This window comes from Trichoderma breve, chromosome 1 (assembly GCF_028502605.1).
Source record: "Trichoderma breve strain T069 chromosome 1, whole genome shotgun sequence".
Taxonomy (NCBI): domain Eukaryota; kingdom Fungi; phylum Ascomycota; class Sordariomycetes; order Hypocreales; family Hypocreaceae; genus Trichoderma; species Trichoderma breve.
Genome location: NC_079232.1, coordinates 7405063 through 7417981, shown reverse-complemented (window position 1 = coordinate 7417981; position 12919 = coordinate 7405063). Strand labels below are relative to the sequence as shown.

The 12919-nt window shown below is 46.4% G+C and overlaps 4 protein-coding genes across 4 annotated transcripts; 2 read left to right on the top strand and 2 right to left on the bottom strand.

Moving 5' to 3' along the window:
• Positions 1–23: 23 nt before the first annotated feature.
• T069G_02193 (acetyltransferase (GNAT) family domain-containing protein) lies at positions 24–1179 on the bottom strand (the record flags this gene model as incomplete). The annotated part of the gene is made up of 2 exons (XM_056169403.1): positions 24–677; positions 730–1179. The coding sequence occupies 2 exons, from the start codon at positions 1177–1179 to the stop codon at positions 24–26; spliced, it is 1104 nt and encodes a 367-aa protein (XP_056034719.1).
• Positions 1180–4894: 3715 nt separating this feature from the next.
• T069G_02192 (trypsin domain-containing protein) lies at positions 4895–5790 on the top strand (the record flags this gene model as incomplete). Its single annotated transcript, XM_056169402.1, has 3 exons — positions 4895–5155; positions 5222–5430; positions 5484–5790. The coding sequence occupies 3 exons, from the start codon at positions 4895–4897 to the stop codon at positions 5788–5790; spliced, it is 777 nt and encodes a 258-aa protein (XP_056034718.1).
• A 1320-nt stretch (positions 5791–7110) lies between these two features.
• On the top strand, positions 7111–7590 carry T069G_02191 (uncharacterized protein; the record flags this gene model as incomplete). Its single annotated transcript, XM_056169401.1, has 1 exon — positions 7111–7590. The coding sequence occupies one exon, from the start codon at positions 7111–7113 to the stop codon at positions 7588–7590; it is 480 nt and encodes a 159-aa protein (XP_056034717.1).
• Positions 7591–7823: 233 nt separating this feature from the next.
• Positions 7824–9844, bottom strand: T069G_02190 (glycosyl hydrolase family 1 domain-containing protein; the record flags this gene model as incomplete). The annotated part of the gene is made up of 2 exons (XM_056169400.1): positions 7824–8383; positions 8479–9844. 2 exons carry the CDS (start codon positions 9842–9844, stop codon positions 7824–7826), a joined length of 1926 nt encoding a protein of 641 aa, XP_056034716.1.
• Positions 9845–12919: the final 3075 nt, after the last annotated feature.

Below are 12919 nucleotides of genomic sequence, written 5' to 3'. Positions count from 1 at the left end.
ATGCTTCTTAGTCGGCTGACCTTTCAACATGAGGCGTAGACTTCGTTCAAATGAAGAGTAGTCTTCTTGGTCTCGTCTGAAATCTTCCATCTTAGCGAAGTAATACTGTTTGGCCTCGCCACTGTCTCCACCTCGACTCCAGCCGTCTTCGAAATTAGGTCCATTGCACTGATCAATTCAGCACTCGGTTCCCAGACGATAACTTTGGGGTACTTCCACTTGCGGGCTTCTTCCAAAGCATCGAGCAGCAAACTGGCCAGTACTTCGGGAGAAGCCTCAACACCCGGAGGAGTTCGTACTCTTGATATTGCTAAATGTTTGAAGCCATAATGCCAGTATATCCAAGTGTCGGCAGCTTCGCAGATTGCGCCATGCACAAATGGCGGTTCACCACCACGGAGCTTGGTGTTGAGAAAATCGCCCCATTCGAACAACCACGAGACCATCTCAGCCGATGGAATCACAGCGACGTGCACCCCATCTGGTCCGACTGCCGTCTTCTCGAAGTTTGCCTTCAAGTCTGCCACGTCGCGCTCGCACAGTGCTGGGATCTCCTCGTTTGCTAGGAGACGGGTACTGGGGAGGCCTGCGCGATCTCCCAGCTGAGAATCATCAGAGATATTTGTTATGTTTGATATGATTGAGGGTATCATCTGCCATCCGGAACGGACATAAAACTGCGAGAAAGTCAGTAAAGGGCGGTTCAAGGGCATTAGTGTTGTCACGTACGTCGCCCACACTGGTATACAGCATGCTTGCTGCCGCATCACCTGGTCCATCTAACCATTTAGCAACTTGTTCGATGAGTAGCGTCGCAAGTCCTAGCCGTCTATATTGAGGATGGGTAGCAACGGTGCTGATGCAGTAGCCGCTCTCTTCACGCATCGACTCGCTATCCTTCACAAGGAACCGCCGACGTATCGTCTTGCACAATGCGAGAACGGATCTTGTATCGTCATCTAGAGATATGCACCAAAATCGGGTGCCTTGGTTGAGGGTTAGCGGGTGCTGCGATAGATATTCTTCCTGTTCCGCGATAGCGGAGGCTGGGAAGGACGGCGCATAAGAGGCAACGATAACCTCGCAACATGCAAGGTGTTGCTCGGGAGTTCCTTCACTAAAGACAACATTCAGAGGGCCGCTTGGTCCTTGGACGGTAGTCGAAAAAGAGAATGCCATTGTTGTGCTTGTCGTTATTTGCCTTGGAGGCGCGAAGCTGGCTGCGTTATAAAAGTTACTCAACGCTCTGGAGCTTGATCACGACTACTATCGCGTGTGGATCTAGTACCCGATTAAATTTGATCCTTCGTTGTTAAGGTATCCGAAAGTAGGCTGTAGCGAACGAAGGAGAGATGTTTCGTAAGACGCTTACGAATCCAATAGTTTACTATGGGCTGAAGAAGTTGATTCAGTTGAGAAGTCACTAGCGAAAAAGAAACCATTTAACGACAGATGTTCACTTAATTCTTCATGAACTCTAGTGCTCTGCGAAGCAAAAAAAAAAAAAAAAAAAAAAAAAAAAAAAAAAAAAAACGGCTCAATTGACCTTCTTGACACTTTTACGTTGCGGAACGCGTGTAGAGTCAGAAGCCCAGAGCAGCAGTCTGTCTTAGACTGAAACTTGGCCCTATATTTCTAGGCTACCAGGCGGTTTGTTAAAGTAGTACAGGGGCCGCAAAGTGAATACGCTCGCCATTCTAGATGAGTTTAGTGTGGCGGGTATGTGCGGATTGCCTGTTTCTGTATGCTGATCAATTCTTGATTCCCTCTTTTTCTGCACACCTATTGGCTACGTGCAGGAAATTGAGATTTCTATTTCCAACACCCTACTAGAACTGGCGGCGGGGTCATCCGCAGTGTTCTTAGGGGGGTATTGGTTCAACAATACAGCCCCATGAATCCTGCATGGGTCGATTCACGAAGAACAAGAAAAGCCAATCATATTTCAAGGGAATATTGATGGAAATTTGTTTGGCAGGATCTCAAAACGCGTAGGAGATTACGCAAGGGATGACGACGCTAGATTCAGGGCACTGATCAAAGGCTGTAGTACGTAGAGCTCCATCAACTGGCCCTCATCTCAGTATCCAGTCACCGTAGATATAGTACAGAATTTAAGTATTCATTCTCTAGATTATGAAGAACACTCTATATTCCCACCGAGCTACCTAGTTGCTAGGCTTGCCAAATGCTGTTAATACATCTCAGTCCGCTTATCGATACGACTACCAACACCAAATAATTGCTTATGCACTACTCCGTAGGCAGCACATTTCACCTTGGGTGTTGCTACGCACGAGTATAATGTAAAGACAGGAGCCCTGACTGGGCTCAGATGTGACTAAGCTTTTGATCACAAATTCTACTCATAACCCTGCAAGTTCTTTAAGAGGAGTCAGCAGCCTATATCTCATGTGACATTTTGATATGTACCTACATAAATGGAGGGGTAGGTCGCGAGATGTCAACAGCGCGTGCATTCATGTTGTAGAGAGTACATGGAACAATGATGAAGGATACTCCGTGTGCTCCTAGGACATAAAAGGAATATAAGTGTAAGCTTATATTATAGTTTTATTGGTTTTTAAAACGACACAAACTAAGTTTAGATGTGTAATCATTTTCACGATTACTATTCTACGCGCCATTCTCAAACGCCTGCCGTGGTACAAGGTTTCAGCTACGGTGGCTCACATTTAGGTCAGCGCTCCTAGTCTCATGGGTTACTGGCGAGTTTTTGTCTTCTAGAGGCAATGAAATGTTTTCCTGTAGTTTTGTTAATTGGCAATGCGATGTAGGAGACGTTACCCAAGAGGGCCTCAAAGTACGAGTACTGGATGAAGCAAATGACCACCCTGATTGCGAACGTGAATGACAAATAAGGTGGAAGATCCAAATCCACAGATTGGAGGGGTAAGGGAGACGCGAATGGAGCATTAGATACGTGGTGACGGTGTTGATAGAAGGCTAGCTGGTAAAATATACGGCCCAGTCTAAACATTAGCGACAGCTGGCAACATGGCAACGGAGTGGCCGATCCGTCCACTTGAAGGTTAGACACGAGTGATAGTGCAACACACTATTGACTATGTGAGTAACATGACTATCCTATCATTGGCTATCCTCCCTTTCGGAACTGAGTGGGCATTATGAACCGCCAAGCCTATGCAAGATCGTAGCAAGATCGTAGCACAGTGTAACCCCTTTCTCCGATGATGGAGTCCACTACTGGATGTGTACAACTTGTTTGGTTCAGTATAGTGCCTGAACCATCCTGTCGGGAACTGTGAGATTGAAAAAGGAATTGTGATTTGCTATTGATGCTATAACGGCGGCGGTGTCTATCCGTGTCAGAAGATGACCAACTGTTGTGATATCTTAAACACTGCCTCTTATGTATGCACCTACATGGACTGCCCCAACAAAGGTTATCCTCATTATGTACCATAACTTCACGTATAGATCATATTGCCAAGGGGATCGTTTCTCCTTCTTCACATATGAATATAGGGTAATCCGTTTCAGAATGGTCAGGAGTCCCTATTACTAATACTACAGCATCAATGAGGCCAATCAGGAAAAAAAAAATACAAAGACTTTTCAACTAAGTTTGGATGAGTACATATATCTCATTGCATTCATGTTCAGTACTGTTGTATTATACCAGTTGCTGTGGAGGAGCATTGCTAAATGTCAAATTGACGTCTATCAAAGGTGCCAGAATGGCTAACTCTAATACCATCTAGCAATGACTAACCGTCCAACCTTGAAACTCGTACATAGATACTTTCTCCAAATGCAAAGTTTACAAAGGTTCCATTGCGTCATGATAGAATGATGCAATCCTCATACGGAGGACTCCGTACGTTCATTAAAATCTTAGTCGGAGTCCTCCGTGCGTGGTTGGGATCTCAAGAAGGCATAATAGCCGCAGCGCTATCAGCCTCGGCTGTCTTGCTACTCATTGTTTTACAATCCTGATAGGATAGCAACATTTCCCCTCCTCACAGTTGTATTCAAAGTGGAAAGCTTTCTTTACTTAACTTCCCTATTAATCTACTTACTTAGAAGAGATTACCGATCCCAGATTGCAATACTTAGCTCCTTAATATGGAAGGTCGCACACACTTTGACAGCTACGATTAGCGGGTCAAACGCGGCGATCTAGCTGCAACAGGACAACAGCCGTGTTCCGTGTTTATCAACAAAGATAGACAAACACGACAACGAGTGGCTGAGTGAATCGGCAATTGCATATGATTGTCACATTCACTAAGTCTCTCGGCGCATAAATCAGGGATAATGCGATCAAAAGATCCCTTGGCATTGGGACTCAATTGCTTGGCATACATGGGATTGCCTATTTTGTAGGTGGGGTTGATATTTTTAGTCGTACAGAATGTCTCAAACAACAACAATTGTCCAGCTTTTTGAACGCTGAAAGATAGCGTTGGAGGATTAGGCTTGAAAATAAGCTAAAGTTAACCTATTAATTAAGACTATATGTTATTTTTTATAGTAGTTGTGACTCCATCACGATGAGGGGTTTTGAATAGACTTCGTGGGAGACTTCTACCTTAAAATAAAGGTAATGTTGCTACCTTCCGTTTCGAGTTAAGAGAGCGTTGAACTTCGGAGGTTATTTTGGGAAGGAGATCTTAGGAACTTTTTAATCCTGCCTATAATGTGATTACCGAAGAACCAAGATGCTAGTACGAATCGGTCATAATTCGTATATTCATGATGATATCAATTGATGTCTTCAAGACACTGCCTTGAAGATTTTATATAAATACATCCTCTTCACCCGTCTCAGAGAAGGAGAATCATCTACTCACTCACTCCTCGATCACCTTTACAGACAATCACCTTTGCAAAGGACCAGATACTCACAATGGCTCCCGTTCTCGCCATCGCCTCCGTGCTTGCAGCACTCCCTGCTCTCACCATGGGAGCTGCCATCACTCCTCGTGGCAGTGATATCGTCGGAGGAACCACTGCCTCTCTCGGCGAGTTCCCTTACATCGTCAGTCTGTCCACTGGTGGTTCGCACTTCTGCGGTGGTGTCCTGATCGACTCCCGCACCGTTGTCACCGCTGGCCACTGCACCATTGACCAGAGGGCCTCCTCTGTCAAGGTCCGCGCTGGAACTCTTGTAAGTCTCACATTATGAATTCCAAAAGCAAACTTTCTTGAAATGGATGCTAACAAGCTTTAAAAGACCTGGGCTTCCGGTGGCACCCAGGTTGGTGTTTCATCTCTCACCCTTCACCCCAGCTACACCGTCGACAGCCAGGGTGTTCCCGACAACGATGTTGGTGTTTGGCACTTGGCCACTGCCATCCCTACCAGCTCTACCATCGGCTATGCTACTCTGCCTGCTTCTGGCTCAGACCCTGCTGCCGGAACTACCCTTACCGTCGCTGGCTGGTATGTGTATCCATCACCTTTTCTCAAGAAGACTGATGCTAATGGTGATACAGGGGAACTACTTCCGAGAACTCCAACTCTCTCCCCTCCACCCTGAGGAAGGTTTCCGTCCCCGTTGTTGCCCGCGCCACTTGCGACAACGACTATGATGGAGAGATCAGCAACAACATGTTCTGCGCTGCTGTCGCCGCTGGTGGCAAGGACTCCTGCTCTGGAGACAGCGGTGGCCCCATTGTTGACCCCAGCGGAACCCTGGTCGGTGTTGTTTCTTGGGGTCAGGGATGTGCTGAGCGTGGATTCCCTGGTGTTTACACCCGCCTGGGCAACTACGTCAGCTTCATCAACAGCAACCGTGGTTAAGTCACGACTTGTGGGTTGAGAAAGATAAAAACAAAACAAAATGTTATTCGAGATCTGAGTTAGCCTCTAAATATACCGAACCTACATGATCTTCTAAATGAGCTTTTCCACCGGTACTCCGGATGCCGTGACTGCAGTAGATGCTATGTCTTGAACCTCCATCACTTAGTATCCTCTCTTGGTTAACGAATCCCAATGACCTTGTATATTAACAGTTGGCTGCCGCTCTGTTTCTCTGACTGAACATACAGCAATACAAGATTCGAGATCAACATCGTGTGGCGTTATGCTTCTAAATGTAGAGAATGCATGTCGACATCGTGGAAGGACTCTAGGGTGGAGCGCTTAGTCGATTTGGAGCTTCGGGAGATCAATCAATTGCGTCGACTAGAAGCGAGGGCATCAGAATGTCTAATAATAACATAAACTCGTGTCAACTATTCTTGCCGAATTTCACTAATTGAATGCGAAATTGAACAGCAGCGACCCATTTGGAGATACTGAGCCTGATTTTGCGGCCGAGTCGCGTTTGTGACTCATTGCAAGAGGGATCTCATATGTGCATCGTCGCATTAGTAATTGGGGTGTATCATATTTTATGATATCGTCCATCGTCGGAGCGGCAATGACGTGAGAGCCGTCTCAATGAGCCTAAGAGAGTTGATACGCGCAATCTGCTCTATTGACTTAGTCGACGACCAATCCCTCGATATAGAATAAAGTATGCAGAGATCTAACAGAGCAATCATCATTCAAGATCACCCCACATGCATCTGCAAACAAGACCCCCTGGCCTGGCCCAACTAGCCCTGACTAGTGTCGCCCAGGGGAATTTCCAGCGGCTTATCGTCATTAACTGTCGTGCCTGTTGGGAGCTGTCTTGGTGTGACAAAGAGCTCAACTCAATTATTAAGCATTGTTCATCATCCCACATAGATAATTACTCGTACTTTTCAACGGAGTACCGAGCGTACGGAGTACCGAAGTAGCGCGCTCCTCCTTTTTTGCCTCACGTTTAACTCACTAATTACTGCTTCCAATCAAGCTCCTCCGCTCATTCGTCCCCTTCTCGCTCTTCGGTCTTTGCTACGTGCGCAAGGCGAAAAGGCGAGGCTTGGTGGCGGGGCGCGGGACGGAGAAACCGGGAAGAGTAAGCCACTTTAAGTTAACAGCTGACAACCATGAGCATATTTAAGTTGTCTGATAAGAGTGACGACAACTTCGAAAATTAAACACATCACAAGCTGCACACTATTAACTACTATTCATTTCGCACAATTTATCATCTTTCAACCCACTCCAAAACTCAACACCTTTACAATGTCTACAAACAACATCGCTTTCACAGCCCCAATCAACCCTGCTGGAGCTGGACCGGCTCTCAAACGAGATCAAGTATGGGCCGCTTTGCGTCTGAAAATTCGTTCTGCCGAGACCTTTGTCCCGCAGGCCATCGAATCCACAACCGTCGTCTCTGAATCAACGGACCCAAACGGAAACCCAGTCACCGTCCGCGACATCATCTTCACAGCAGACAAGCGCAAAGTCAGAGAGACAGTCACAGCATACGAGCCTTCTAGAGTGCAGTTTATCCAGCCAGACGGCAGCTCTGTCAATAACATCGTCAGCGAGGGAGCAGACGGGGAGCTCTTCATGACTTACACCTTTGAATGGAGGCACCCGGACGCTTCTAAGGAGGAACTGGCGGCATTGCTGGAGAAGGAGAAGGCGATGAGCAAAGTAGCTGTCGAGGGAACTATTACTGCCTTGCACCAGTTGGCTAAAGACGGGAAGATATGAGAGCTGTCATTTTATAAATAGATAATAAAAACACCAGCTTTCTTGACCGCATCAGTCATATTCTAGCTCTGCGAATTTCGATGTCGCGGTTGTTAGTCTCTCAGTAGTCAGTGACGAGGAATACAGTGTGGGATCCTGAAAGAGTCCAGGTCGCAGAGTAGAACGAGTGGAACAAAGATTTTAAGATTCTAATCCAATTATATTGTAAGTGCTCTTACCCTACTGACAATGTATTAATACCGAGGTGGCTGAGATCTCCGACTCTCTATATAATCTACAATATCGAAAAAGCTGCGTTTATATGTCCTTTGTTGCGTAGTGCGATTAACGTATTGCAGCCCAAATTGAGAGTCAAAGCTACCCCATTCCCAATTGTCAACAAAGCTCCACATAAACGCTCCAAGAACGTGAACATGGTCTTCCCAAATAGCCTTGAGCATCTCCCTCAAAAACGATATATAGAACTCAGAACGCACGGTGTCGTATTGAATAGCGTTGAGTTGTGGCGGATTTGCTGTACCGTTTGTGGAGTGTCCAAATTCCGTTATCATGACTGGAGCACGGAATGTGTTCCATAGATATGAGATTTGAGTGCGTAAGTAAGTTGGTGTGGTATACATCTGTATACTATTACTAGGCTGGCCAATCAACCAGCCATTTGAAGTTGTTTCAGTAACACCGACGCAATTTGGGTAGAGTGCGTTGCTAGTTTTGTTATTTGCGGCGCAGGCAGCAATGTTGTTGGTAACAGGGAAAATGATAGGTGCAGTGTAAACGTCCATTGCGATAAAGTCTAAATGATTCGAGCCACAAAGTAAGCAAAACTGTTTCCATATCGTGTATTGCCTCTCAGGTAGAGGACACCTTCAAGCGGTATTTATAACGTACCTAGTGTTCCTTTGAGATTGCATAGATCGGCTTTGCTCAACGGCACATAATCTTGAACCGTCATCTTATACGCAGCAGGATAGTCTTCTCCAAGAGCCAGGGGATAGAGAAAAGGTCCCAACTGAAGATCGTTAAAGTGTGCAGCTGCAGCAACATGGGACTTTTGTGAAGGGTCAAGGGGGACGCCCGGTGGAATTTCCATCTTCATGGATATCTTGCCAGTGCCGCGTAGTTCGTCTTTGTAAAAATGATACAACTTGGCATGAGCCTTGATAACGTGATCGATACTCTTCCCATTGACTGTTCCTACCTGAGGTTCGTTAAAGGTGAACCAGAAGGGCACTCGATCAGCAAAGTGGCTCATGACAATTTTGCCATAATTTACAAAAGCATCTTCAAAGCGCTCGTGCTGAAAGCCGAGATTCGTTGTCCCAAGATAGCAACGCGTGTTGGAATTAGTAAGTATTTCCGTCTGATTATCTCCAAAAAACTGCAACGGAGTGTCAAAGTGATGAAGAGTCGCAACAGGAGTGATGCCTTTGGAAATAGCAAAGTTGATCAGGTCGTCATAGTGCGCTAGTGCTTGAGAGTTGACAGGAGAGTTGGGAAAGACAAATGGCAGTATGCGAGACCATGCAATACTGAAAGAGTAGTATCGAACTCCGATGCTAGCAAGACGCTCAATATCTTGCTTGTAGAGATAATAATTCTCATCTGTAACGTAGTTTGGCGATAAGTTGGTAATACCCAACGTGGCGGCTACCCCCGGTGGGAGGAAGGTAAACATCTCTGGGATAGCCGGTGCCCTGCCCTCATCCGCAATGGCACCCTCAATCTGTGCTGCAGAGCCAGCAACTCCGAGAATGAAATCATGGGGAACTGGGTAGCAATCCGATGATTCAAACAGCAACGGCGGTGGAAGGACAAGCTCCGAAGTGGGCACCGGCGTTGGACGCACAGTAGTCGAGTAGAGTCCTCTCGAAGTGAAGTTTGGCACACCGGCATTTTCCCAAAGTTGCGAGTAGGCAAAATGACCATATGGATCTTTTTGGTCATGAATGGGCGCCTTGGATGGATGAGCATACCAATTACCCCACGACGTCGTTGACAAGCTCGGAAGCAAGTGCTTTACTTGGGAATAGTGCGGAGCGTACTGAGAGACAGCGCTGAATGTTGGTACTGGTGATGCCGTGCGGACGGTTTCCGTATTGGTATATTTAAACTGAGAATATTCATATTTTGGAGTCTTGCCGAAAGCTTGGTGCGTGGGAGTTGCCTTGCAAGCTTGGATGTTGGGGCCGTGTGTATGAAGGTAGACTTGTTGGCCAAACGCGCCGGCGACGAAAAGTAGCAGCGCCGCCAGCATCTTTGTTACTGAGCAAGTCATAACGGACTCTCCAGTTATCAGTCTGTGTAAATTTTCAGACCAATCATATCATGCTTGATTTTGGAATTTTGGAAACGTTCATATGGTGAAAAGTATTATTATATATATCATTAAAGAGACATTCAAGTCTCTTTGAGCCTCCGGAGTGTTTCTCATCGCCAGCCCGACTCTTCACTTTGGTAACAACCGGTAAACCATAACCCTTTTCAGCTAGACGCCGGAGTTTCCTGCTTTTATTGTGGGGCTGTCAAATTACTAGGCGGCCTCTTGTCATTGACAAAGCAACAAAAAGGCCCGTCTTCTATGTTAGTATGGAATTCTAGACGGTCACTAAATGAATCGACTAGAACTACATAGGTAAAGACAGTCCCGAGAATTTTTAAATACGAATAGAAGGCGCGTGACGTTTAATGAACGTGTAAGCAGAGTTGGTTTATGGTCGTTGCGCCTTCAAGCGGCGAGGTAGCTCAAGGGTAGAGTAGATAATGAGGGCAAAACTAAAGAGAGATTGAGATCTCAGCATCGAAATCAATCATCCAACAGAGTCTATAGAATAGAATTGACGATAGAGAAGCTACAATATGTCTTAGCAAACCACAGAGTATGACGCCTTTGCACTATTCCTACCTCGCTGGCCGCGGGGTAAGATCCCCAGATCGTGGAGAATAATGCCGAGGATGGCGCAGTGCTGATCTGGGGTACGCCGGCAACTGGGACCGAATTCGGCTTAAGAAAAGGGGAAACGGAGGCCTCGGTTTTTTACCCCTCTGGCAGTGGTAGCGTGTCGCGCGTTTGACAGGCTATGAACAATGATGAATGTTTGCAAGTTCGCTGTGAACATCTAGAGATTCATGGTAGTATCGCCAACTCTCGCCAGCTTCATTGCAGTCATTGAACCTCGTAACCAGAGAATCCCTTCTGCCACACTGATGGCGAGGCTAGAGCAGAACGAGCTCAGCGTTATGATAGGCTCACCTGCAGCGCCGAGTTGGAGGGGTGGTCGTGTCAGCACGGCTTGCGTTGCGTGCCATCGCCTCAAGGTTTGTTACGAGCTGGGTTATTGTGGCCTGCTAAAAACAATCTGCAATGTCAGGGCTCATGCTGACCATAACCAGATGAAATGCGTGCGCGTCGGCGAGTCGGCTTGCACTCGCTGTCAGCGTGCCAAGCGCAATTGCTCTGCAAGACCGCCACTATACCCTGACGAATTCGAAGTGGTTGTCAAAACACCCAAGAACTTTAATGCTCCAAAGCAACCCCGGGTATCCCGGGATACTTGTGGCCGGCGGGTAAAAAGTAGACATCACAACAGGAGAGCTACTCCTGCTAATTGCGATGAACATGCCGTTGTTTTGAGGCGCGACAGAAAGCTCATCGATGACCTCCCGTCTATCTATTTGACCGCTCCAATCTTGGCAGTTTTGGGCGATAATGTTGTGAATGATGCTTTGGACATTGATTCACATTCAGTTTATAGCTCGGTGACCTCTCCCAGTCTATCACCAAGTACTATGCTATCTGAAGGAATAGTTTCACCACTGTCGAGGGGAGAAATGAGACAGCTTTTAAAGATGTAAGTCTAATATCTTATAGTATGCTGCTTCATACTAAATAGAACAGATTCTGTTCTCGGTTGCTATCGTCTATACCTGTCTTCACTAAAGACGATTTCAAAAACCCGGATCTCATAATCGACCAGCAGCCAGAGTTGATCCATTCAATATGCTACGTCACCGCGAGATATCTACCGGGGGGTTTATCAACTGTGCGACTAATCTATCCCAAAGTCTTGAAATTCGTCCAAGACAAATCTGCTGGCGCTATGTGGCCGGGAACAGCAGATATAACAAGCTTCAGGGCACTCGTGGTTCTTTATGCATTCTCAGAAATTGCTCTACCCAACATCGAATCGCCGCATTCTCCCTATATACTACCAACGCAGCTCCTTAAAACAGTGACAGAGATTTACGGAACCCAGCTGGGACTCCACAGATCCATCGATGGTGCCAGAGCCATGTTGAGCCTACCGCATGACCAATGGCTGTCCAGTGCTAGTTATAAGCGATATACATATTGGCTATGGCTATTTACCATGTCTCATCAGTGAGTTCTCATTTAATGGCACTGAATTCTTTCTCTTTCCTTTTTGGGTTGTCGGTGCTAATGTACTTTAACCACTTAAAGCAGTGCTATCATTGCGAGAACACCACCAAGCATTCGAAGCGATAATTCGATACGGTCGGCCCCAGAGTTATTCGCGGGCATAAACATCGAACCTCGTATGCGTCGACTACTAGGCGAAGTGGAGCTGTGTTTGTTATGGGAAAAGGTAATGTTCAAGAGGCTCCAGGTGTATCTTTTCTGACAGTTTTTTATCTAGGCAAATGCCGTCGATTCCAATTTCGGCGAGTGGTGGTGTCCATCAGAGAAAATTGGCCCAGCCTGTTCCTCGCCGTCAGCTGTAGTGGACATTGTGACGCGTGATTTGGCCGCCTGGAGAGCCAAGTACGCTTCTTTCATTGAGAATGGTAGATATAGTCCCCCAGCTGCTCACAATTTCAGAAGACTAAGAGGTTTTAGGCGGATTTGGAATCGGACTGGATTTTCATTACCGATACTCTCAGTTTTGCCTCAGCACCTACGCGGTTTGTCACTTTACTCATGTCAGTGATGTTGATAAGCGAGACCTATTGGTAAGAACAACGCTAGATCACGCTGTCGGTATGCTCTCTTGGCTCCAACAATTGAGTCCTGTGGTTCGAGAGAGTCTTCGGTACATTAGTGATTTCGCATTTGTCATGATCCTCTATGCATGTATGTTTATTCTGCAAGCCTGCGAATCGCGGCACATGCTTTCAGAGGAAAGATGTAAAAATTTGAAGACAGTGGCGACAACGGCTCAGCTGTTGGTTGATCTGGGCATTCACTCATTTCATTTTCCATCAATCTATGGAAAATTGTTACAGAGGCAGCTGGGGAACCTGCAACCAAATGTGTGCAATGGTGTAGAAGCAGATGTACAGTCCAAGAGCAACTCACCAGAAACACCCGGCA